This window comes from Oncorhynchus tshawytscha, linkage group LG11 (assembly GCF_018296145.1).
Source record: "Oncorhynchus tshawytscha isolate Ot180627B linkage group LG11, Otsh_v2.0, whole genome shotgun sequence".
Classification (NCBI taxonomy): domain Eukaryota; kingdom Metazoa; phylum Chordata; class Actinopteri; order Salmoniformes; family Salmonidae; genus Oncorhynchus; species Oncorhynchus tshawytscha.
In genome coordinates, this window is record NC_056439.1 from 4,977,283 (window position 1) to 5,002,619 (window position 25,337).

The 25,337-nt window shown below is 43.8% G+C and overlaps 2 protein-coding genes across 7 annotated transcripts in view; both read right to left on the reverse strand.

The window, feature by feature from the left end:
* Positions 1–25,337, reverse strand: part of LOC112232375 — a 232,714-nt gene that overhangs the window by 125,096 nt on the left and 82,281 nt on the right. The window contains exons 1-3 of one of the 6 annotated variants that reach the window (XM_042330455.1): positions 16,294–16,403; positions 15,852–15,982; positions 15,520–15,678 (exon numbers count right to left, since the gene is read on the reverse strand). The exons of 2 other annotated variants lie outside the window; for them this stretch is intronic. In XM_042330455.1, coding sequence (XP_042186389.1) covers positions 15,520–15,678; positions 15,852–15,982; positions 16,294–16,318 — 315 coding nt within the window. In that variant the 5' untranslated portion in view covers positions 16,319–16,403. Of the gene's footprint in view, positions 1–29; positions 81–15,519; positions 15,679–15,851; positions 15,983–16,293; positions 16,933–25,337 lie in introns of those variants that run through there. 3 more of the 6 variants (XM_042330452.1, XM_042330456.1, XM_042330454.1) reach the window with 3 other exon arrangements.
* On the reverse strand, positions 17,013–24,765 carry LOC112232171 (zinc finger protein 329-like). Its single transcript, XM_042330571.1, has 3 exons — positions 24,723–24,765; positions 24,404–24,531; positions 17,013–18,112 (listed from the first exon to the last, which is right to left on the reverse strand). The coding sequence occupies exons 1-3, from the start codon at positions 24,733–24,735 to the stop codon at positions 17,258–17,260; spliced, it is 996 nt and encodes a 331-aa protein (XP_042186505.1). The 5' UTR covers positions 24,736–24,765; the 3' UTR covers positions 17,013–17,257.

The window sequence follows — 25,337 nt, forward strand, 5'->3', positions numbered from 1 at the left end:
TCTAACAACACCCTGCCTGCTAAATGTACCTCTTGCCATTCCTCTGTATCGGTCGAGGATCTTGACACTACTGGGACGACTGGCGAGAACGCGCTCCCGTGCCACCTTCATTTCCAGTAGCTGTAGTTTCCTCCGCAATGCCCTGTTTTCTTTTTGGCTTTGAGTTATTTCCAAACGAAACACTGCATAGTCGTCGTCTACGAGTTTACATATATCTGCCACGGCTGCATTCGCTAGCATCTCCATAATGGAGGCTATTTGAGTGTGAAAAATCATACCGTTAGCCATTGTTAATAGCTAGACGTTCTAGGTAACGCTTGCTAGCTATCAACCAAGTCCGGTCTCCAACGCGAATTAAACACTACCTGAGGTAACCAATGTAATGCTGGGCAGTTAAATTAGTCATCTTTTAAGTTCCAGGGTGTTAATAAACGTCTAAATAACATCAAAAACGCTTTCGTGGAAAATGTTCTTGGTCACTGTTCACTTCCGTTTACACTGAAGTAAAAGGATCTTATGGGTTGGCGTCATAGTGCAAAGGGTGTGGTTAATTGAAAAAGTTATGCGCGCTGTTCTTTGAAATACTGCTTATCACACATCCTATTCATAATCACTATCTTTGAACGAGCCTAGGATTACAGTCTCTCTAAAAACAGGTATTTACACAAGCCTGTTTCAAATGACAAGTTAATGAGGGGCATGTGGTTAATTACCCTCTTACCCCAAGACACTTCACATGATAACTATAATATTTTAGCTAAAGAATGGTCCCCAGATATCCACTGCTAAGATTTCTCCCCATTATGGACACTCCTATGTTTGATAAGGTTACTCAGGAAGGAGAAGCTCTTGTAACATAGTTTGCACTTGAAGGGCCTCTCATTGGTGTGAATGGTTTGATGCGACTTCACATAGTTTGCATAGGTGCCCCTGTCTGTATTCGTGGAGTAACCATGAGCCAGCTGAGGAAGGCTAGACCCAGGCCTTCTATGAACCCAGTCACCAGGCATTAGATGAGACCCTGAAGGAGAAGACCGATTTGCTGATAGACTTCCACCAGGGGGTCTCCCACTGCTCTCTGTAAAGGCTGAAGCCCAGGGTGACCTGCTCTGTTCATCATGGATATGTGTAGTGTTTGTATCATAGGAATAGGAAGGTCTATCTCTATCAGCCCCAGGCCCTGTATCATCCTTGCACTGAGACTGTGAAGAGAAGGGTCTGGGCTGCAGACTGGATCCTCTGTCTCTTTAATGACCACCAGGACTGAGGTTGTTCAGTCCACCTGTCCACTGGTTGTGTTCTGTGTGGTGGTGGAGTCTCTGTCCCTCACGGTTGGGTTCTGGTTCTGACTCGGAAAGGAAGAACGCCGGCTCCTGATCCATGGCCCTGATCCGGGGTTCTGATCTGGGGCCATGGTTTGTGACCAGCCACTTCAGAGGTCCAGTCTCTCCTGCCAGTAACACTGGATATCAGCAGGTTCTCATGGACTGCAGACTGTAAACAAAGATTGTTCAGAAGAGCATATAAAGGTATATATAAGAAACCCTTTGCTGTACACACAGAAACATGACATATTATACAATGTTAACCACAATGAAGTGTAACTAACACTGATTAAAGAGCCTAGCCATATGGAGCTATTGGAGTTTATTATATATATATATATATATATATATATATATATAAAAAGGTCCAAACAGTCTGCAAATGATACAAAATAACCAAGTTAGCCAGCAGAATCCATGTAGGTTTTCAACAAAATGGCATTAGAATCATTTTTATTGTACAAAACCATATGTGAAAAGTAGAATAACTTCTCACTATGGTAACACTTGACCATTTCTGTAAATCTGGTATGCTCGCTTTGATCAAATTTATTTTAGAATACTTTGGAAAAGGTTCAACATTATATTACACACAACTTCATGTCAAATAAACATGAATTAAGGCACTATGATTATCTAATACACCTAAAGGGACAAAGTTTGTCACTTTATCACTTTAGCATTTTACAGACATCATCACACCAACCATCATCTACTTTGCCTCATCATACTCATCTCACCCAGTTCCCAGCTACGTCCAATACCAACAGAATGAACTACAAACAAACTAACTAGTACTATATTACACATCACTACCCACTGGATACAAACTGGTTAAATCAACGTTATTTCAATGTATTGTGACGTGGAAAATACATTGGATTAGAAAGTCAAACAAAAAAAGTCAAACATAAAAAAATGTATTTATACTTTTGAAACAAAAAACGTATTATCCACTCAACGAAAACACAAACAATAGGCTAGAGAGTTGATCTATCTACAAGTCCAGCCCTGCTTAGCTTTTCGTCATTACCATTACCGTCACACCATTACCAACGTGCTATTGTTAGAATGGTTGTTGAGAAACGTCCACTTAATAGATTCACTGTTGCTATGGAAGTCATTCTAAAGGGTAGGTTAAACAGAGAAAATGAAATGTAACCCTTCTTCATGAATCATATATCATCAATGATGCTATTTAGGCCTATATAGCATTTGGAACGTCATCAACAGCTATTGTTTCAATTCAGCCCAGTGTAAAAGTAAAAAGAGACAATACATATAGGCCTGGCGTTTTCAAGCTTTGGTTGGTTTCAAATGGAATCTAGAAGTTCATAATACATATGTTGGATCAGCCAGTGAAGAGGCGACTCCGGGATACTGGCCTTCTATGCAGAGTTGCAAAGAAAAAGCCACATCCCAGAATGGCCAATAAAAAGAAAATATTAAGATGGGTAAAAGAACACAGACACTGGACAGAGGAACTCTGCCTAGAAGGCCAGCATCCCAGAGTCACCTCTTCACTGTTGACATTGAGACTGGTGTTTTGTGGGTACTATTTAATGAAGCTGCCAGTTTATGACTTGTGAGGCATCTATTGCTCAAACTAGATACTCTAATGTACATGTCCTCTTGCTCAGTTGTGCACTAGGGCCCTCCCAACTCCTCTTTCTATTCTGGTTAGAGCCAGTTTGCGCTGTTCTGTGAAGGGACTAGTACACAGCGTTGTATGAGATCTTCAGTTTCTTAGCAATTTCTCGCAAGAAATAGCCTTCATTTCTCAGAACAAGAATAGACTGACGAGTTTCAGAAGAAAGTTCTTTGTTTCTGGCTATTTTAAGCCTGTAATCGAACCCACAAATTCTGACGCTCCAGATACTCAACAAGTCTAAAGAAGGCCAGTTTTATTGCTTCTTTAATCAGGACAACAGTTTTCAGCTGTGTTAACATACTTACAAAAGGGTTTTCTAATGATCAATTAGCCTTTTAAAATTATAAACTTGGATTAGTTAACACAAAGTGCAATTGGAACACAGGAGTGATGGTTGCTGATATTGGGCCTCTGTACGCCTATGTAGATATTCCATCAGTTTCCAGCTACAATAGTCATTTACAACATTAACAATGTCTACACTGTATTTCTGATCAATTTGATGTTATTTTAATGAATAAAAAGGTGCTTTTCTTTCAGAAACAGGGACATTTCTAAGTGACCCCAAACTTTTGAAAGGTAGTGTATGTTGGCAAACGTTTTATCAAATAAATATGGTATGAGAATCAGGGAATTATTGTGTGATAACAAGCTCTTAAGGGCTGTTTCCCCAGCCCTTGGCTTCACCTTGGTCATAAGAACAGCCCTTAGTCGGGAGTTATCACAGGATAAATCCTGGGTTCTCTCTCATGCCTTATTGCTGAAACAACATCTAGGTTGCTAAGAGAGATATCCGAATAGTCAGCACCAATTTCAAGTTAAGATAGTTGTTTTATGAGATCGCCAGTGTCTCAAGTATGATGGCAATTGCACCACTATAGTGCACCACTACAGGACAGCCAGCCTATAGTGGCTGCTAGATCTGCACTATCTAGGAATGATGTGCATTCCCGGTAATACACTCGTTTCCCCTGTGGACTGGCTCGTACATATCACGTCCTTCATTCAGGCTGCAAAGGCATAATTTCCCTCCTTAACTAGCTTTAAATGGTGAGCCGCAGGCACCTTAGGATGTTACACACTTGGCTGAATGCGGTGTACAACATCTTAAGTTGTCCAGAAATAGTGGTCATTTGGTAGTACTATTAGATCAATCAGTCATATCAATCAATCACACATTAAGTTGTTGTATAAATTAACAATATCTGACAATGTGTGATTTTAACTTTGAACTTTAGTGTGATTTTACATTTTTGAAAGCTCAGTGACAACACATACCGTAGGTGAAAACGAAACCAAAAATCTGACAGATTTTTCCATTGGAATTTGGTTTCACTTTTAGATGGTTGAAAGCATCGTGACAACACATTGGGAATTCAGCAAACTTTTAGCTGTCATTTTGAGTAGGTGAAAATAGATCAATGTATCTACCAAATATTTCCCAATTCTACATGTTGAAATGACGTGGTGAACCCAGTGAGTATACACTATTCATGGACCATGTGCATTTTCTGCTGGTGTATCCTGAGGTAGCTTCTCTCTGAAAACCTTTTCCCGCAGTGCATACAGGTGAACGGCCTCTCTCAAGTGTGGACCTTCAGGTGCATCTTGAGATCGTGCTGGCGTGAGAATCTCTTCTCACACTGGGGACAGCTGTAGGGTTTCTCCCCTGTGTGGACTCTCTGGTGCCTCTTCAGGTTGGACGATTGGGAGAAACTAGCCCTGCACAAGTGGCAGCCAAAAGGTTTCTCCCCTGTGTGCATCCTCTGGTGGATCTCCATCTGTTTAGGGAAACTGAAGGCTTTCCCACAGAATGAACACGGGAAGCGCTTCTCTTTGCCACCGGATCTACTGACAGTGTTACTACTACTGTCATTTGTCAATGAGCTTGTGTAGCCATTTAGCATTGAGGAACTGGCATTGTCTGAGGTCTGGTTTAACAGGAGAGTGTGAGGAGGACAAAGGCCTGGGCATGTCTGTGATGTCTCGGGGTCCATGTTCCAGTTGATAGATCCTATAGAAGGCAGGCTGAAGGCAGCATCTGTTAGGGGGTTAACCTGAGGTACCATCAGTCTCTCTGAATCACAACTATAGGAGCAGGACGGAACATCGCTAGCAGAGTCTGCGTCTGTTCTCTTCCGCCACATACGGACACCACCCCGTACCTGCAGACCAAATCTATGCCTCGCCCTGGTCTCAGCCAGTCTGTTGTCATGGAGACTAAGTTTGGTTGTTGTTTTGTGTTCGACTGTCTTTTTCTGGTTGTGGTTAACAGTGTTGTTCCCCAGCCCAGAGTTGAGGACACTGTCCCATCCACTGACCTCCACTATGTCACCTCTAGTCCTGTCCTGCTCAGTGACACTATCCCCTGGGCCCTTGGCTGCACCCATCTGAGTCTGGGAATCCAAGATGGCCACCCAGTCTCCTCTGTTAGCCTTCAGCCATCCACCTGCAGGAAGAGGTTAGAAAATAGACTTTACGAACATGGCAGAGAAAACTATGTATGCAAACATAAGTTATATTGATTTTAAAAAAACAATCCAGGCAAATTTCTAATCCCAGTTAAGATCTATTTTTGGTATTTGGTATTTTATTAGGAAAAGCATTCTAGGTGAAGCTGGTTGAGAGAATGCCAAGAGCGTATAAAGCAGTTATTACTGTACGTAGGCTATATGCATTTCTCCCTTACCTTCCTCCCCCATCCTTAGTCCACTCAACAGATCAATGCTCTCTGGTGCATCTTCTACTGTCTCCTCTTTGACCAGCAGCAGATAAGGCTTCCCATCCTCCATGCCTACTGACTGTAAGATACAGAGTGAGAGGATGTTGGATCAATAAATCTGATGAGCACCTTGCTATGGAGCATCTTCTGATTGGGCAATGAGGGATTACTATGAGTACTATGCAAACATGTTAGTTCATTTGATTATTTGGTTTGATAATTTAAAGGCATGGTCCCACACTTAAGACAACATGTATGAAGACCTAGGCCCGTATCAACAAAGAGAATCAGGGCCTCCCGGGTGGCACAGTGGTTAAGGGTGCTGTACTGCAGCGCCAGCTGTGCCATCAGAGTCCCTGGGTTCGCGCCCAGGCTCTGCCGTAACCGGCCGCGACAGGGAGGTCCGTGGGGCGACGCACAATTGGCCTAGCGTCGTCCGGGTTAGGGAGGGCTTGGTCGGTAGGGATGTCCTTGTCTCATCGCGCACCAGCGACACCTGTGGCGGGCCGGGCGCAGTGCGCGCTAACCAAGGTTGCCAGGTGCACGGTGTATCCTCCGACACATTGGTGCGGCTGGCTTCCGGGTTGGATGCGCGCTGTGTTAAGAAGCAGTGCGGCTGGTTGGGTTGTGTATCGGAGGACGCATGACTTTCAACCTTCGTCTCTCCCGAGCCCGTACGGGAGTTGTAGCGATGAGACAAAATAGTAGCTACTACAACAATTGGATACCACGAAATTGGGGAGAAAAAGGGGTCAAATTAAAAAAAAAAATATTAATACATTTAAAAAACCCAAAGAGAATCAGAGTAGGAGTGCTGGTCTTGCCATATAATCTTATTCATTATGATCTAAAAGGCTAAACTGATCCTAGATCAGCACTCCTACTCAGAGGCTTTGTGGATACAGGCCCTGAACGAATACCATTCAGACAGTAGTTCACAGTAGGCTCACCTCAGTGAGACTGTGTGTGGTCCTGTGCTGCTCAGCTGGTTCTTCTGTGGGTTCAGGAGGAGGTGTAGTCTGGTTGTCCTCCATGACCATGTTCCCCTCAGGGTTCCCCAGACCCTCCTCCTTCACCAGCAGCACCTCTGGACCCTCCTCCTGGAAAAGACAGGTGATACAGATTACACAGACATACACTCCCTCAGGTACATACACACAGATAATAAACACACTTTAATGATGGATGGGCCATACTTGTGAACATTAGAAACTAACATTAAATTCAAACAGTTGCTCTGTCACAAAATGTGCATCAGCCAATTAAAATCATACATTTACTTGCACGTGATTTGTAGCTGGATTGTAGCTGGTCCCATCAGATAACCTGGTACACGTTAGCCCTAACCTCACCAGATGACTGATTATTTCCTGGAACAAAATTCCACATCAGCCTATCAAAGATCTTAGACTTCATATCCACCAACAAATTGTATTTCTTAAAATAGGTCAACCCTGGCCACCAGAGGGATATTTTAAATCTACAAATTCAAGGTTGCCTTTTGTTTTGTTGGTCTGTAACAACATATGCCAATATTGCATTGATACATCCTTGACAAGGCTACTTGCTGTTAGTACTAATGTTAGACAATGTTCAGCAATAAAGCTGTAGGAGGTGTAACGGTTCTCCTTAGTTGAAGGAGAGTCGGACCAAAATGCGGCGTGTAGATTGCGATCCATGTTTATTAAACTGAAAGCAACACGAATCTAAATACAAACACTACAAAACGTAACGAAAACCGAAACAGCCTAATACTGGTGCAAATAAACACAGAACAAGGACATCAGGACACTAAGGACAATCACCCACGAAACACTCAAAGAATATGTCTGCCTAAATATGGTTCCCAATCAGAGACAACGATAAACACCTGCCTCTGATTGAGAACCACTTCAGACAGCCATAGACTTAACTAGAACACCCCACTAAGCTACAATCCCAATACTAACACACCACATACAAAAACCCATGCCACACCCTGGCCTGACCAAATAAATGAAGATAAACACAAAATACTTCGACCAGGGCGTGACAGGAGGATTATACAACATGTACGTTTATATTCATACAGTACCAGTCAAAAGTTTGGACACCTACTCATTCCCGGGTTTTTCTTCGTATTTTCTACATTATAGAATAATCATAAAGATATCAAACTATGAAATGACACATGGAATCATGTAGTTACCAAATCATAACATATTGAATATTTGAGATTATTTAAAGAAGCCAACTTTTGCCTTGATGACAGCTTTGCACATTCTTGGCATTCTCAACCAGCTTCATGAAGTAGTCACCTGGAATGCATTTCAATTAACAGGTGTGCCTTCTTAAATTTGTGGAATTTCTTTCCTTCTTAATGCGTTTGTGCCAATCAGTTGTGTTGTGACAAGGTAGGGGAGGTATACAGAAGATAGCCCTATTTGGTAAAAGACCAAGTCCATATTATGGCAAGAACAGCTCAAATAAGCAAAGAGAAATGACAGCATCATTACTTTAAGACACGAAGGCCAGTGGATCCCGGAAAATTAAGAACTTTGAAAGTTTCTTCAAGTGCAGTCACAAAAACCATCAAGCGCTATGATGTAACTGGCTCTCATGAGGACCGCCACAGGAAAGGAAAACCCAAAGTTACCTCTGCTGCGGAGGATAAGTTCATTAGATGTAACTACACCTCAAAATGCAGCCCAAATAAATGCTTCAGAGTTCAAGTAACAGACACATCTCAACATCAACTGTTCAGAGGAGACTGCGTGAATCAGGCCTTCATGGTCGAATTTATGCTTAGAAACCACAACTAAAGGACACCAATGAGAAGAGACTTGCTTGGGTCAAGAAACACGAGCATTGGGCATTAGACCGGTGGAAATCTGTCCTTTGGTCTGATGAGTCCAAATCAGAGATTTTTGGTTCCAACCGCCATGTCTTTGTGAGACACAGAGTAGGTGAACGGATGATGTCCGCATGTGTGGTTCCCATCGTGAAGCATGGAGGTGGTGGTGGTGTGATGGTGCTTTGCTGGTGACACTGTCAGTGATTTATTTAGAATTCAAGGCACACTTAACCAGCATGGCTACCACAGCATTGTGCAGCGATACACCATCCCATCTGGTTTGTGCTTAGTGGGAATATCATTTGTTTTTCAATGGGACAATGACCCAACACACCTCCAGGCTGTGAAAGGGTTATTTTACCATGAAGGAGAGTGATGGAGTGCTGCATCAGATGACCTGGCCTCCACAATCACCCAACCTCAACCCAATTGAGATGGTTTGGGATGAGTTGGACCGCAGAGTGAAGGAAAAACAGCCAAAAAGTGCTTAGCATATGTGGGAACTCCTTCAAGACTGTTGGAAAAGCATTCCAGTTGAAGCTGGTTGAGAGAATGCCAAGAGTGTGCAAAGCTGTCATCAAGGCAAAGGGTGTCAACTTTGAAGAATCTCAAATATAAAATAGATTTGGATTTGTTTAACACTTTTTTGGTTACTACATGATTTCATAGTTTTGATGTCTTCACTATTATTCTACAATGTAGAAAATAGTAAAAACAAATTAAAACCCTTGAATGAGTAGGTGTCCAAACTTTTCACTGGTACTGTACATTGTTTAAAAAAAGTTGACGGCGCTCGTGTTCCTGTCAAATAGTTGTAATTTACCCTTACTGCCATCACTAATTGGTGGTGTAATCCACGAAGGCAGTAAACCCAGAGACGGCAAGGTACGATGGCCGCGAGTTCGAATCCTCCCCTGGGCAAGGATTTAATTTTAGGAAAAAGCGCTCCACTGTGGGCCCTCGACTGAAATAATGGATATGTGAAAAAGTAGATTATAAAAATGCATCTAAAACATTGTAAATGTAAGCCTACAATTCTATGTAATATAGCCTATAGTGGCAATGATTATTTATGTAGTAGTGCCAGTAGCCTGTGTGTCGGTCAGCAACAGGGACAAGAAGCTACTCATAAAATGTATTGGTAATCTTCATTTACAGGGTTTTGCCTGCACTTCTCCTCTTTACACAATTAGTGTAAGCCTAATATCTAGCTTCTTACTTTCAGTTGTCTCTATGACTATGAACACACCCTGAAAACAGTGAATGGTCTTAGTTCATTGAGTATAATTGCCTTTGAAGTAAGGGATCTAACATTAAGTAGCCCTACTTCGAGATGTGAGGTATCACGATCTCTTTCAATAATGACAGGAAAGGAGGAGGACTTTATTCTAGTGAGATTGCTAAGGCGAACACCGCCATGTTTAGTTTTGCCCAACCCAGGTCGAGGAACAGACATGGTCTCAATGGGGATATCTGAGCTGACTACACTGACTGTGCTAGTGGCAGACTCCACTATGCTGGCAGGCTGGCTAACAGCCTGCTGCCTGGCCTGCACCCTATTTCATTGTGGAGCTGGAGGAGTTAGAGCCCTGTCTATGTTGGTAGATAAAATAAGAGCACCCCTCCAGCTAGGATGGAGTCCGTCACTCCTCAGCAGGCCAGGCTTGGTCCTGTTTGTGGGTGAGTCCCCGAAAGAGGGCCAATTATCTACAAATTCTACATTTTGGGAGGGCCAGAAAACAGTTTTCAACCAGCGATTGAGTTGTGAGGCTCTGCTGTAGAGCTCATCACTCCCCCTAACTGGGAGGGGGCCAGAGACAATTACTCGATGCCGACACATCTTTCTAGCTGATTTACACACTGAAGCTATGTTGCACTTGGTGACCTCTGTTTCATCCTAACATCGTTGGTGTCAACGTGGATAACAATATCTCTATACTCGCCAGTTTTAGTTTTAGCCAGCACCATCTTCAGATTAGCCTAAACTTTCACTGCTATGCGGATGACACACAGCTGTACATTTCAATGAAACATGGTGAAGCCCCAAAATTGCCCTCGCTAGAAGCCTGTGTTTCAGACATAAGGAAGTGGATGGCTGCAAACGTTCTACTTTTAAACTCGGACAAAACATAGATGCTTGTTCTAGGTCCCAAGAAACAAAGAGATCTTCTGTTGAATCTGACAATTAATCTTAATGGTTGTACATTCGTCTCAAATAAAACTGTGAAGGACCTTGGCATTACTCTGGACCCTGATCTCTCTTTTGACGAACATATCAAGACTTTTTCAAGGACAGCTTTTTTCCATCTACGTAACATTGCAAAAATCAGAAACTTTCTGTCCAAAAATGATGCAGAAAAATTAATCCATGCTTTTGTTACTTCTAGGTTAGACTACTGCAATGCTCTACTTTCCGGCTACCCGGATAAAGCACTAAATAAACTTCAGTTGGTGCTAAATACGGCTGCTAGAATCCTGACTAGAACCCAAAAATTTGATCATATTACTCCAGTGCTAGCCTCCCTACACTGGCTTCCTGTCAAGGCAAGAGCTGATTTCAAGGTTTTACTGCTAACCTACAAAGCATTACATGGGCTTGCTCCTACCTATCTCTCTGATTTGATCCTGCCGTACATACCTACACGTACGCTACGGTCACAAGACGCAGGCCTCCTAATTGTCCCTAGAATTTCTAAGCAAACAGCTGGAGGCAGGGCTTTCTCCTATAGAGCTCCATTTTTATGGAATGGTCTGCCTACCCATGTGAGAGACGCAAACTCGGTCTCAACCTTTACGTCTTTACTGAAGACTCATCTCTTCAGTGGGTCATATGATTGAGTGTAGTCTGGCCCAGGAGTGTGAAGGTGAACAGAAAGGCTCGGGAGCAACGAACCGCCCTTGCTGTCTCTGCCTGTCCGGTTCCCCTCTTTCCACTGGGATTCTCTGCCTCTAACCCTATTACAGGGGCTGAGTCACTGGCTTACTGGTGCTCTTTCATGCCGTCCCTAGGAGGGGTGCGTCACTTGAGTAGGTTGAGTCACTGATGTGATCTTCCTGTCTGGGTTGGAGCCCCCTTGGGTTGTGCCATGGCGGAGATCTTTGTGGGGGAAACTCGGCCTTGTAAGTTGGTGGTTGAAGATATCCCTCTAGTGGTGTGGGTGCTGTGCTTTGGCAAAGTGGGTGGGGTTATATCCTTCCTGTTTGGTCCTGTCCGGGGGTATCATCGGATGGGGCCACAGTGTCTCCTAACCCCTCCTGTCTCAGCCTCCAGTATTTATGCTGCAGTAGTTTATGTGTCGGGGGGCTAGGGTCAGTTTGTTATATCTGGAGTACTTCTCCTGTCTTATCCGGTGTCCTGTGTGAATTTAAGTATGCTCTCTCTAATTCTCTCTTTCTTTCTCTCTCTCGGAGGACATGAGCCCTAGGACCATGCCTCAGGACTACCTGGCATGATGACTCCTTGCTGTCCCCAGTCCACCTGGCCGTGCTGCTGCTCCAGTTTCAACTGTTCTGACGGCTGCTATGGAATCCTGAACTGTTCACCGGATGTGCTACCTGTCCCAGACCTATTATTTGAACATGCTGGTCATTTATGAACATCTCGGCCATGTTCTGTTGTAATCTCCACCCGGCACAGCCAGAAGAGGACTGTCCACCCCTCATAGCCTGGTTCCTCTCTAGGTTTCTTCCTAGGTTTTGGCCTTTCTAGGGAGTTTTTCCTAGCCAATGTGCTTCAACACCTGCATTGCTTGCTGTTTGGGGTTTAGGCTGGGTTTCTGTACAGCACTTTGAGATATCAGCTGATGTACAAAGGGCTATATAAATACATTTGATTTGAATTTGATTTGTTACCACCTTATTAATAGGCCTACAGCGTGCAGTGGGATGCGTTCATTAGTTGATTGACAGGTGTATTTTAGAACAGGGCCGGTCCAAGGCATAAGCGGCCTGAGCCCCATGGCAAAATGTGTAGAAATACAGCAACTTTAAAACTGAAATTCTCTCTGCCGTCAAAGGGCACAAAATGTTTTGCTGTGAGGTGGTGGCCCCCCCAATCAAATCTCGCTTACGGCCCCCAAAAGCTCGGACCGGCCCTGCTTTAGAAGATAAACGATAAACTTTCCTCGAGTGTGGATGCTCGCCAATGTGGGTTTGAGTCCGGACTTGTGATCAACTTTAAAAAAATAACTAACACTGTTACTGCAATACTGCCATCTGTAGGAGAATAATGAGTTTTTGACTTTAAGGTCACTCCTTTGCTCGTGTTTGTTCTCCTCAATCTACGTCAACATTTATAATTGGCTGAAGCAGAACTTGTTCCAGGAAATAATCACTGTCTTCTGGTGAGGTTCGCATCGGACTAACGTGTAGGTTATCTGATGGGACCAGCTACAATGTAGCCTACTATTGCGTGCAAGTAAATTAATGAGTGAAACAGAGTAACTGTTTAAATTTAAACGGTTTCTAATGTTCACAAGTATGGCTCAGGAGTGTTTACCCATCCCCACTATGTTTGAGTCCTATACTGTAGTTTCAGAAGGACTTGATTGTTTTTAAACCCATCATGGTGGACATAAATATGATGTTGTGGGTAAATATAAGTCAGTTATCATGTCAAAAGTCAGACAAACATGACTAAACTACCTTGAACAGTAGGTGTTAGTGTGTAGTATTTATATTGAAGTGTATAATGCATATAAAGCGCTGTTGTGTGTCTGCAGAATAGAGTGGGATCAGATGTGATATATACTAAAGAGTCAATAAAAGTCTTAGAAAAGTCCCATTGTGTTTATTAAACAAACAATTGTTAAATACACCATATGAAAACCACACATACACACGTATCTCTGCGTACCCGGCAGACATCTCAGCTTGGATGTCTGCCCACCACCTCAAGCTCACTCTTCCTCCCAGGGAAGGCCTACCCCGCTCCAAGGTTCATGCTCTACAACATCCGTAGAGTACGACCCTTACTCACGCAAGAAGCGGAGCAGGCCTTAATCCACGCAGTTGTCATTTCCCGTCTAGACTTCTGAAGCGCTCTGTTGCATGGGCTCCCCTCCTGTGCCATCAAACCCCTGAAACTTATCTAGAACGCTGCAGTCCGCCAAGTTCTCCCATGTCTCCCCGCTCCTCGGCACACTCCACTGGCTTCCAGTCAAAGTTCGTATCCACTACAAGACCATGATGGTTGCCTACAGAGCAGCAAAGTGAACTGCCCCTCCCTACCTTCAGGCTATGCTCAAATCCTACACCACAATCTAAACACTCCATTCTGCCACCTCTGGTCTCTTCAACGTCCCACCCTTACAAGTGGCCAGCTCTTGCTCAGACCAGTCAAAGCTCTTCTCTGTCCTGACACCCCAATGATGGAACCAGCTTCCCCCTGAAGCTAGAACAGCAGAGTCCCTTCCAAAAAAGAATGAGTCTTCCTACTAGCACTGACTTTGCTGCTAAGTACTTTATTTAAGGAAATGTACTTGCTACGACTGTGTTACGTGGTTGTTTAGCCCAGCTTTCTTAAAATGAATGCATTAACTGTAATTCACTGTGGATAAGAGTGCCTGCTAAATGACTAAAATGTACATTTAAAATATGTCTCAATCTGTATGAACATCATATAGCCTACACAGTACAAACACAATATGTAAGACTTTTTAGGCTTATAATATGCCTTATATATCACAATGTCTGGATGCAATATTCTACCCAGGAAAATTCAACACTGAAATATGTTACTCTCACTATTCTAAATGCATCTGTGGATATTTTCTGCTGACAATGAAAATTAATCTTTGTCTATAATGCAGGATTTGATCTAAACGTCAGAGGCTATTGAGTGGAATGGTTACTTTCAATGTTATAGAGTGGAATGTTTTCTCTGCTGGTGTATCTTGAGGTAGCTCCTCTCTGTAGTTCCTCTCGGAGAACCTCTTCCTGCAGTGCGTACAGGCGAACAGACTTTTTCCTGTGTGGACCTTCAGATGCATCTTTAGCTTGTTCTAGTTGGTGAAACTCTTCTTACACTGGGGGTACCTTTAGGGTTTTCCCTTGTGTGGACCCTCTGGTGCCTCTTCAGGCTGGACGAGTGGGAGAAGCGCATCTGACACTGGGTACAGCTGAATGGTTTCTCCCCTGTGTGGACCCTCTGGTGCCTCTTTAAGTCACCAGCCTGGGTGAAGCGCATGTGACACTGTGTACAGCTGAAGGGTTTCTCTCCTGTGTGGACCCTCTGGTGGATTTCCACCTTCTGGATGCAGCTGAAGCCTTTGTTACAGAACATGCAGAGAAATCGTTTCTCTCTACTACTGCTTGATGTTGCTCCCTCTCCCTGAGCCTGGGCTCTAGATCTGTTGTTTGAGTTCAATACCTGATCAAAAAGGACACGGCCGTGTGAATTGGAAGGCCCCATCAACGTGGACACTGGGTTTCGATCCCTGAGTGTGTGTAAAGGGGAGTGGGTCGTGACATTTGGATTTGTCTCTAAGGTTTCCCTATAATCTAAGAAATCTCTACCTTGTGAGTGTCCTCCTGAGGGAGTCTCGTCTACATTCCATGTCAGAGGAACATCACCCTCCACTTTTACAGTCACCTCATCTAAGACTATAACCTCCCCTTTCTTATCTAGGCACCCTTCAGAGTATGCACTACTACTGTACAGGTTCCAGTCCCCTCTAGACAGATCAGTTTGCCTCTCTAAACCCAATGATATGTTGCCAGAGTCCATCTCTGTAGTGTAAGAACAAGACAGATCACTGCCAGCCTCTAACACGTCACCCGAGTCTCGATGGGAATTAACTTGAACCGCCCTCGAGCTCAGGTTATCGTAAAGTAAATAATCTGAGCTGGGAACAGGAGGACAGCCCAGTCGCCCCAGCCCCTCTGGGTCTGACCTGTGGTCAGATCCTGTGTGTAAAAGTCTTTGTGTTTCAGTTAAAGTCTCTGTGTCAGTCTCTGACTTGAGGACGGCGTTCGGCGTTCCACTGACCTCCGTGATTCTGCATCGGGTCCTGGGAGCGGTGGCGGTGAGGTCCTCCGTGGCTACATGGGACGCTCCAGTCTGGATGTCTCTGCTGTTCGGTGGGTCCTCCTCTCCTTCAGACCTTTCCAGCTTGACCCCAGGACCAGCAGCCTCTGCATCTGCAGACTGACACAAGAAGAGAGGAGGTTATTACCAGTAAATTAGTTTAATTGGATAACAATATCTCAGGGAAGTTTTACAATATGTTAGATATGTAAGGGTGAACATGTAAGCAAATTAATAGCCAAGGGGAGCCATTTGATGTACTGTAAATTCTAATGTTACACTAAGACAGTAACCTCGATCACGATAACATGCTGGGTTGAGGTTCCACTCCCCTCATCAACAGTAATTGGTTGGTCATCTCTACATGCATTATGTGCCGCTTGCTTCACAAAGCTCCTGTGGCCTCGAGTGAGATGTCCTCCATCTAAGAGAGTGATTGGGGGAAAAGAGGTGCTTAAATTAGGTACTGTCAATGCTCAATGCTATATTGTACACTATTGAAACTGTCTAGGATGTAAGGTAACATTTCTTATAACTTCTTGATATACTATTTATTGTTCCATGCATCATGTTATTTTAATTGAGTTTGACAACAGGACATGCAGTAAATCCAGAATCTGGTTAGAATATAATATTTTGTCCTAGTGCAAGAAGCCTGGTCCCAAACTATTTGTGTTGTTGTTGCAAGATGGCTAGGTAAACAGGATAAGTATTGCATACTATCCAAACACTGACCAAGATCCAATTCTGGTTCACACATCTGAACATATGCGCAGAGAGGAACGGGGCGACAACCTCGGCAACATCAAAAATGTACCTCTTGCCATTCCTCTGTGTCTGTCGAGGATCTTGACACTACTGTGACGACTAGCGAGGACGCGCTCCCGCGCCATCTTCAGTTCCAGTAGCTGTAGTTTCCTCCGCAATCCCCTGTTTTCTTTCTGGCTTTGAGTTATTTCCAAACGAAACACTGCATAGTCGTCGTCTACGAGTTTACAGATATCTGCCACGGCTGCATTTGCTAGTACCTCCATGATGGAGGCGATTTGAGTGTGAAAAATCATACAGTTAGCCATTGTTAGCAGTTTTAGGTAACGCTTGCTAGCTATCAACCAAGTCCTGTCTCCAACGCGAATTAGACACTACCTGAGGTAACTAATGGAATGATGTGCAGTTAAATTAGTCATATTTTGAGTTCCAGGTTGGTAATAAGCGTCTAAATAACAACAAAAACGCTTTCGTGGAAAATGTTCTTGGTCACTGTTCACTTCCGTTTACACTGAAGTAAAAGGATCTTATGGGTTGGCGTCATAGTGCAAAGGGTGTGGTTAATTGAAAAAGTTATGCGCGCTGTTTTTTGAAATACGGTACTGCTTATGACGTTATACATCAAATCTCCTATTCATGATCACTATATTTCAAGGTAAGACCAGACAATTGTGTTAGCAAGAATAGAGTTGAAAATAATGACTTTATTACGTCTACTAAGTATGGTAACTATTCAGTTGTGTTTGAACTAGCCTAGGTTTACAGTCTCTCTAAAAACAGATTTACACAAGCCTGTTTCAAATGACAAGTTAACAAAGGATTAATCAGGGGTATGTGGTTAATTACCCTAAGACACTTCAAATGATAACTATAATATTTTAGCTAAAGAATAGTTCCCGGATATCCCCTGCGTACATCTCAAGCCACACTGCTACAATTTCTCCCCGTTGTGGACACTCCTATGTCTGATCAGGCTAGTCAGGAAGGAGAAGCTCTTGTAACATAGTTTGCACTTGAAGGGCTTGTCCTTGGTGTGAACGGTTTGATGCGTCTTCACATAGTACGCATGAGCGAAGCGTTTTCCACATGTGGGGCAGGCGTACGGCTTGTCAGCGTCAGTCGTAATGCTCGACTTCCCACATTGTGACGCATTGACACCAGAGGAGGTAGAAGCAGGATCCACCACACTCAGGTGGTTAGTCTTTGAGCTCCCTCCTTGACCTCTAGTCATATTTTGTGTGTTGTTGGTATTGTGTGCTGTGTTATAGGCTAGGAACCTCTCGTGGTGAACGCCCATCGTGACCCTGTCTGTATTCGTGGGGTAACCATGAGTTAACTGAGGAAGGCTAGACCCAGGTCTCCTATGAACCCAGTCACTAGGCATTAGATGAGACCCTGAAGGAGAAGACAGATTTGCTGATAGACTACCACCAAGGGGGTCTCCCACCACTCTCTGTGAAGGCTGAAGCCCAGGGTGACCTGCTCTGTTCATCATGGATACTGTGGTGTTTGTATCATAGGAACAGGAGGGTCTCTCTCTATCAGCTCCGTCTCTCTGATGACCATCAGGACTGGGGTGGCTTAGTCCATCTGTCCACTGCTTGTGTTCTATGTAGTGGAGTCTCTGTCCCTTGCGGTTGGGTCCTGGTTCTGACTCGGAAAGGAAGAGCAACGGTTCCTGATCCATGGTCCTGATCTGGTGCCAGGGTTTGTGACCAGCCGCTTCATAGGTCCAGTCTCTCCTGCCAGTAACATCAGATATCAGTAGGTCCTCGTGAACTGGAGACTGTAAACAAAGATGGTTCAGAAGAGCATATAAAAAGATTTATACAAGAAACTCTTTCCTGTCCACACAAACATGGCAAGATACAAAATGTTAACCACAGTCAAGCCCATCTCTAACACTGTGATTTAAGAACCTAACAATATGGAGTTTGTTATATAAATATAAATAACTCAGCAAAAAAAAATGTCCTCTCACGGTCAACTGCGTTTATTGTCAGCAAACTTAACATGTGTAAATATTTGTATGAACATAAGATTTAACAGACATAAACTGAACAAGTTCCACAAACATGTGACTAACAGAAATGGAATAATGTGTCCCTGAACAAAGGGGGGGGTGTCAAAATAAAAAAGTAAAAGTCAGTATCTGGTCTGGCCACCAGCTGCATTAAGTACTGCAGTGCATCTCCTCATGGACTGCACCAGATTTGCCTGTTCTTGCTGTGAGATGTTACCCCACTCTTCCACCAAGGCACCTGCAAGTTCCCAGACATTTCTGGGGGGGAATGGCCCTAGCAATCACCCTCTGATCCAAGACTGGTCGGAGACATGCTCAATGGGATTGAGATCCGGGCTCTTTGCTGGCCATGGCAGAACACTGACATTCCTGTCTTGTAGGAAATCACGCACAGAACGAGCAGTATGGCTGGTGGCATTGTCATGCTGGAGGGTCATGTCAGGATAAGCTCGCAGGAAGGTTACCACAAGGGAGGAGGTTGTCTTCCCTGTAACGTACAGCGTTGAGATTGCCTGCAATGACAACAAGCTCAGTCTGATGATGCTGTGACACACTGCCCCAGACCATGATGGACCCTCCCTCCAAATCGCTCCCGCTCCAGAGTACAGGCCTCGGTGTAACGCTCATTCCTTCGACGATAAACACGAATCCGGCCATCACCCCTGGTGAGACAAAACCGCGATTCGTCAGTGAAGAGCACTTTTTGCCAGTCTTGTCAGGTCCAGCTACGGTGGGTTTGTGCCCATAGGCGACGTTGTTACCGGTGAGGGCTGGTGAGGACCGGCCTTACCTGCCTCAGTCCAGCCTCGCTCAGCCTATTGCGGACAGTCTGAGCACTGATGGAGGGATTGTGCGTTCCCAGTGTAACTCGGGCAGTTGTTGTTGCCATCCTGTACCTGTCCCGCAGGTGTGATATTCGGATGTGCTGATCCTGTGCAGGTGTTGTTACACGTGGTCTGCGAGGGCGATCAGCTGTCCACCCTGTCTCCCTGTAGCGCTGTCTTAGGCGTCTCACAACACGTACATTGCAATTTATTACCCAGGCCACATCTGCAATCCTCATGCCTCCTTGCAGCATGCCTAAGGCACGTTCACGCAGATGAGCAGGGAACCTGGGCATCTTTCTTTTTGTGTTTTTCAGAGTCAGTAGGAAGGCCTCTTTAGTGTCCTAAGTTTTCAGAACTGTGACCTTAAATTGCCTACGGTCTGTAAGCTGTTAGTGTCTTAACGACCGTTCCACAGGTGCAGGTTCATTAATTGTTTATGGTTCATTGAACAAGCATGGGAAACAGTGTTTAAACCCTTTACAATGAAGATCTGTGAAGTTATTTGGATTTTTATGAATTATCTTTGAAAGACAGGGTCCTGAAAAGGGACGGTTCTTTTTTTGCTGAGTAATATACAGAGACAGACAGAGAAGTCCAAACAGTCTGCAAATGATACAAAATAACCAAGTTAGTCAGCAGAGTCAATTTAGTATTTCTTTTAAACAAAATGGCATTAGAATCATTTTTATGATTGCATAAAACGATACATGACAAGTAGAATAACTTCTCACTATGGTACCCTCGCTTTGATCAAATGAATTTGAGAATACTTTGGAAAAGGTTCAACATTACACACAGCTTCATGTCAAATAAACATGAATTGGCCTCCCGGGTGGCGCAATGGTTAAGGTCGGTACTGCACAATTGGCCTAGCGTCGTCCGGGTTAGGGAGGGCTTGGTAGGGGGATGTATCGCACCAGGAGCGCCAGTTGTGCCATCAGAGTCCCTGGGTTCGCGCCTATGATTGTCACTATGATTGTCACTATGATTGTCTAAAACACCTGGGGAGAAAAAAGGGACATGAATTAAGGCAAATTGTAAAACATAAAAAGGGACAAAATGTGTAAAAATGCTAAAGTGATGAAAAGTGACAGACATCTACTCTGCCTCAATATACTCATTCTTTCCTCTGTTCATCCAGTTCCCAGCTACGTCCAACACCAACAGAATGAACTACAAGAAACTAACTAGTACTATATTACACATCACTACCCACTGGGCACAAACTGGTTAATTCAACGTTGTTTCAACATAATTTGTCAAAGTATTGTGACATGGAATCTACGTGGAAAATACATTGGATTTGAAACAAGTCGTGAATGTATAATTGTTTTTATTTTTACCTTTGAAACAAAGACATCTTCAATGTAATATCCACTATAAAAAAAACTTTTTTAAACAATAGTCTGGGCAGCACCTACTACTAGAGAGTTGATCTATCTACAAGCTCAGCCCTACTTAGCTTGATATTCATCATTGACTATTACTAGTAAAAATTCCCTGTCTTAGGTCAGTTACGATCACCACTTTATTTTAAGAATGTGAAATGTCAGAATAATAGTAGAGTGATTTATTTCAGCTTTTATTTCTTTCATCACATTCCCAATGGGTCCGAAATTTCCATACACTCAATTAGTATTCGGTAGCATTGCCTTTAAATTGTTTAACTTGGGTCAAACGTTTTGGGTAGCCTCCCACAATAAGTTGGGTGCATTTTGGCCCATTCCTCCTGACAGAGCTGGTGTAATTGGGTCAGGTTTGTAGGCCTCCTTTCTCACACATGCTTTTTCAGTTCTGCCCACACATTTTCTATAGGATTGAGGTCAGGGCTTTGTGATGGCCACTCTAATACCTTGACTTTGTTGTCCTTAAGCCATTTTGAATCAACTTTGGTAGTATGATTGGGTCGTTGTCCATTTGGAAGACCTATTTGCGACTAAGCTTTAACTTCCTGACTGATGTCTTGATGTTACTTCAATATATCCACATAATTTTCCTGCCTCATCGTGCCATCTATTTTGTGAAGTGCACCAGTCCCTCCTGCAGCAAAGCAGCCCCACAGCATGATTCTGCCACCCCCATGCTTCACAGTTGGGATGGTGTTCTTCGGCTTGCAAGCATCCCCCTTTTTCGTCCAAACATAACGATGGTCATTATGGCCAAACAGTTCTATTTCATCAGACCAGAGGACATTTCTCCAAAAAGTACGATATTTCTCCCCATGTGCAGTTGCAAACCGTAGTCTGGCTTTTTTATGGCGGTTTTGGAGCAGTGGCTTCTTTTTTGTTGAGTGGGCTTTCAGGTTATGTCGATATAGGACTCGTTTTACTGTGGATAAAGATAATTTTGTACCCGTTTCCTCCAGCATCTTCACAAGGTCCTTTGCTGTTGTTCTGGGATTGATTTGCACTTTTCGCACCAAAGTAAGTTCATCTCTAGGAGACAGAACACGTCTACTTCCTGAGCGGTATGATGGCTGCTTGGTCCCATGGTATTTATACTTGCGTACTATTGTTTGTACAGATGAACGTTGTACCTTCAGGCGTTTGGAAAATGCTCCCAAGGATGAACCAGACTTTATTTTCTGAGGTCTTTGACTTTCTTCTTTTTGCCACAACTTTGGAAGTATGCTTGGGGTCATTGTCCATTTGGAAGACCCATTTGCATCCCAAGCTTTAACCTCCTGACTGATGTCTTCAGATGTTGCTTCAATATATCCACAATGTTCCTGCCTCATGATGCCATCTATTTTGTGAAGTGCACCAGTCCCTCCTGGAGCAAAGCACCCCCACAATATGATGGTGCCACTGCCGTGCTTCGCGGTTGGGATGGTGTTCCTCGGCTTGCAAGCCTCCTCCTTTAACCTCCAAACATAACGATGGTCATTATGACCAAACAGTTCTATTTCATCAGACCGGACATTTCTCCAAAAATTACCATCTTTATCCCCATGTGCAGTTGCAAACCGTATTCTGGCTTTTTTATGGTAATTTTGGAGCAGTGGCTTCTTCCTTGCTGATCTCCCAAGGATGAACCAGACTTGTGGAGGTCTCCAAATTTTTTTCTGAGGTCTTGGCTGATTTCTTTTGATTTTCCCATGATGTCATGCAAAGAGGCACTGAGTTTGAAGGTAGGCCTTGAAATACATCCACAGGTACACCTCCAATTGACGACTCAAATGATGTCAATTAGCCTATCAGAAGCTTCTAAAGCCATGACATTTTCTGGAATTTTCCAAGCTGTTTAAAGGCACAGTCAACTTAGTGTATGTAAACTTCTGACCCACTGGAATTGTGATATAATTCATTGTAAGTGAAATAATCTGTCTGTAAACAATTGTTGGAAAAATTACTTCGTCATGCACAAAGTAGAGGTCCTATCCGACTTGCCAAAACTATAGTTTGAAATTTGTGGAGTGGTTGAAAAACAAGGTTTAATGACTCCAACCTAAGTGTATGTAAACTACCAACTTCAACTGTATGTGTATGTTCACAAATGTTTTATGAAAGAAATAAGGCATGAGAACCTGGGAACTATTGTGTGATGACTCCCTCCTAAGGGCTGTTTCCCCAGCCCTTCGCTTCACCTTGGTCATAAGAACAGCCCTTAGTTGGGAATTATCACACGATAATTCCCGGGCTCTCATGCCTTATTGCTGAAACAACATCTAGGTTGCTAAGAGAGATATCCGAATAGTCAGCACCAATTTCAAGTTAAGATAGTTGTTTTATGAGATCGCCAGTGTCTCAAGTATGATGGCAATTGCACCACTATAGTGCACCACTACAGGACAGCCAGCCTATAGTGGCTGCTAGATCTGCACTATTGTCGAGGATTGATGTGCATTCCCGGTAATACACTCGTTTCCCCTGTGGACTGGCTCGTACATATCACGTCCTTCATTCAGGCTGCAAAGGCATAATTTTCCTCCTTAACTAGCTTTAAAAATGGTGAGCTGCGGGGGCATGGGGGGGGGTATGTGTACTGACTAAATAATACAACATTTTCCACCACTATTATCAGACACCTTAGGATGTTACACACTTGGCTGAAAGCGGTGGACAACATCTTAAGTTGTCCAAAAATAGTGGTCATTTGGTAGTGCTATTAGATCAATCACAGTCATAACACATTAAGTTGTGTATAAATAACAATATCTGACATTGTATTCCCATGGTTGAAAGCTCAGTGATAACACAAGTGACAACTAAACCAAAAAATCTGACATTTTTCCATTGGAATTTGGTTTCAATTTTTGATGGTTGAAATCTGTGATAACACATTGGGAATTCAACAAACTATTAGCTGTCATTTTGAGTAGTTGAAAATACATTGATCAATGAGATTCCAATCTATCTACCACATATTAACCAGTTCTATATGTTGAAATGACGTGGTGTACCTAGTGGGTATACACTATTTATGGGTCATGTGCATTTTCTGCTGGTGTCTCCTGAGGTTGTTCCCCTCTTGAGAACCTTTTTCAGTGCGTGCAGTTGAATGGCCTCTCTCAAGTGTGGACCTTCAGGTGCATCTTGAGATCGTGCTGGCGTGAGAACCTCTTCTCACACTGGGGACAGCTGTAGGGTTTCTCCCCTGTGTGTACTCTCTGGTGCCTCTTCAGGTTGGACGAATGGGAGAAACTAGCCCGGCAAAGGTGGCAGCCAAATGGTTTCTCCCCTGTGTGCATCCTCTGGTGGATCTCCACCTGTTTGGGGAAACTGAAGGCTTTCCCACAGAATGAACACGGGAAGCGCTTCTCTTTACTACTGGATCTGCTCATAGCGTTATTACTACTGTCATTTGTCAATGGGCTTGTGTAGCCATTTAGTGTTGAGGAACTGGCATTGTCTGAGGTTTGGTTTAACATTATGAGAGTGTGAGGAGGATGAAGGCCAGGGAGCATCTGTGTTGTTGCAGGGTCCATGTTCCAGTTGATAGATCCTACAGAAGGCAGGCTGAAGGCAGCATCTGTTAGGGGGTAAACCTGAGGCGCCATCAGTCTCTCTGAATCACAACTATAGGAGCAGGATGGAGCATCGCTAGCCGAGTCTGTGTCTGTTCTCTCTCGCCACATACCAAATCTACACCTCGCCCTGGTCTCAGCCAGTCTGCTGTCATGGAGACTAAGTTTGGTTGTTGTTTTGTATTCGACTGTCTGTTTCTGGTTGTGCTTAACAGTGTTGTTCCCTAGCCCAGAGTTGAGGACGCTGTCCCATCCACTGACCTCCACTATGTTGCCTCTAGTCCTGTCCTGCTCAGTGACATTGTCCCCTGGGCCCTTGGCTGCACCAGTCTGGTTCTGGGAATCCAAGATGGCCGCCCAGTCTCCTCTGTTAGCCTCCAGCCAACCACCTGCAGGAAGAGGTTTGACTTTACGAACATGGCAGAGAACTCTACATATGGAGTTTTTTTTGAGTCAAGTTCATACGTTATAGTTATATTGATTTGATTTAATGAATGAAGAAAAATAAAAAAGCCAGGTGCATCACTATTCCTATTGAACATCTATTACTGTATGTAGGCTATATGTATTTCTCCCTTACCTTGCTCCCCCATCTTTAGTCCACTCAGCAGATCAATGCTCTCTGGTCCGTCTTCTATTGTCTCCTCTTTGACTAGTAGCAGATCAGGCTTCCCATCCTCCATGTCTACTGACTGTAGGAGATACAGAGTGAGAGGATGTTGGATCAAGAAATCTGATATGAGCACCCTGCTATGGAGCATCTTCTGATTGGATAATGAGTGATTGCTATGAGTACTATACAAACATGTTAGTTGATTTGATTACTTGTCACTCTTTAATGGTTTGATAATTCAAAGGCATGGTCCCACACTTAAGACAACATGTATGAAGACCTCGGCCCGTATCCACAAAGAGTCTCAGAGTAGGAGTGCTGATCTAGGATCTTTCCATATGATCTTATTCATTATGATCTAAAAGGCTAAACTGACTTCTACTCTGAGAGGCTTTGTGGATACAGGCCCCGAACTAATACCATTCAGATAGTAGTTTAGTGGGCTCACCTCAGTGAGACTGTGTGTGGTCCTGTGCTGCTCAGCTGGTTCCTCTGTGGGTTCAGGAGGAGGTGTAGTCTGGTTGTCCTCCATGACCATGGTCCCCTCTGGGTTCCCCAGACCCTCCTCACACCCCTCCTCCT

Bases quoted from the DNA above. Each gene is read 5' to 3' on its own strand.
- LOC112232171 (XM_042330571.1), bottom strand. The intron at 18,113-24,403 runs GTCAGTGGATGG...CTTTGTTTACAG, and splicing joins CTAGAGGCAACATAGTGGAG to TCTCCAGTTCACGAGGACCT.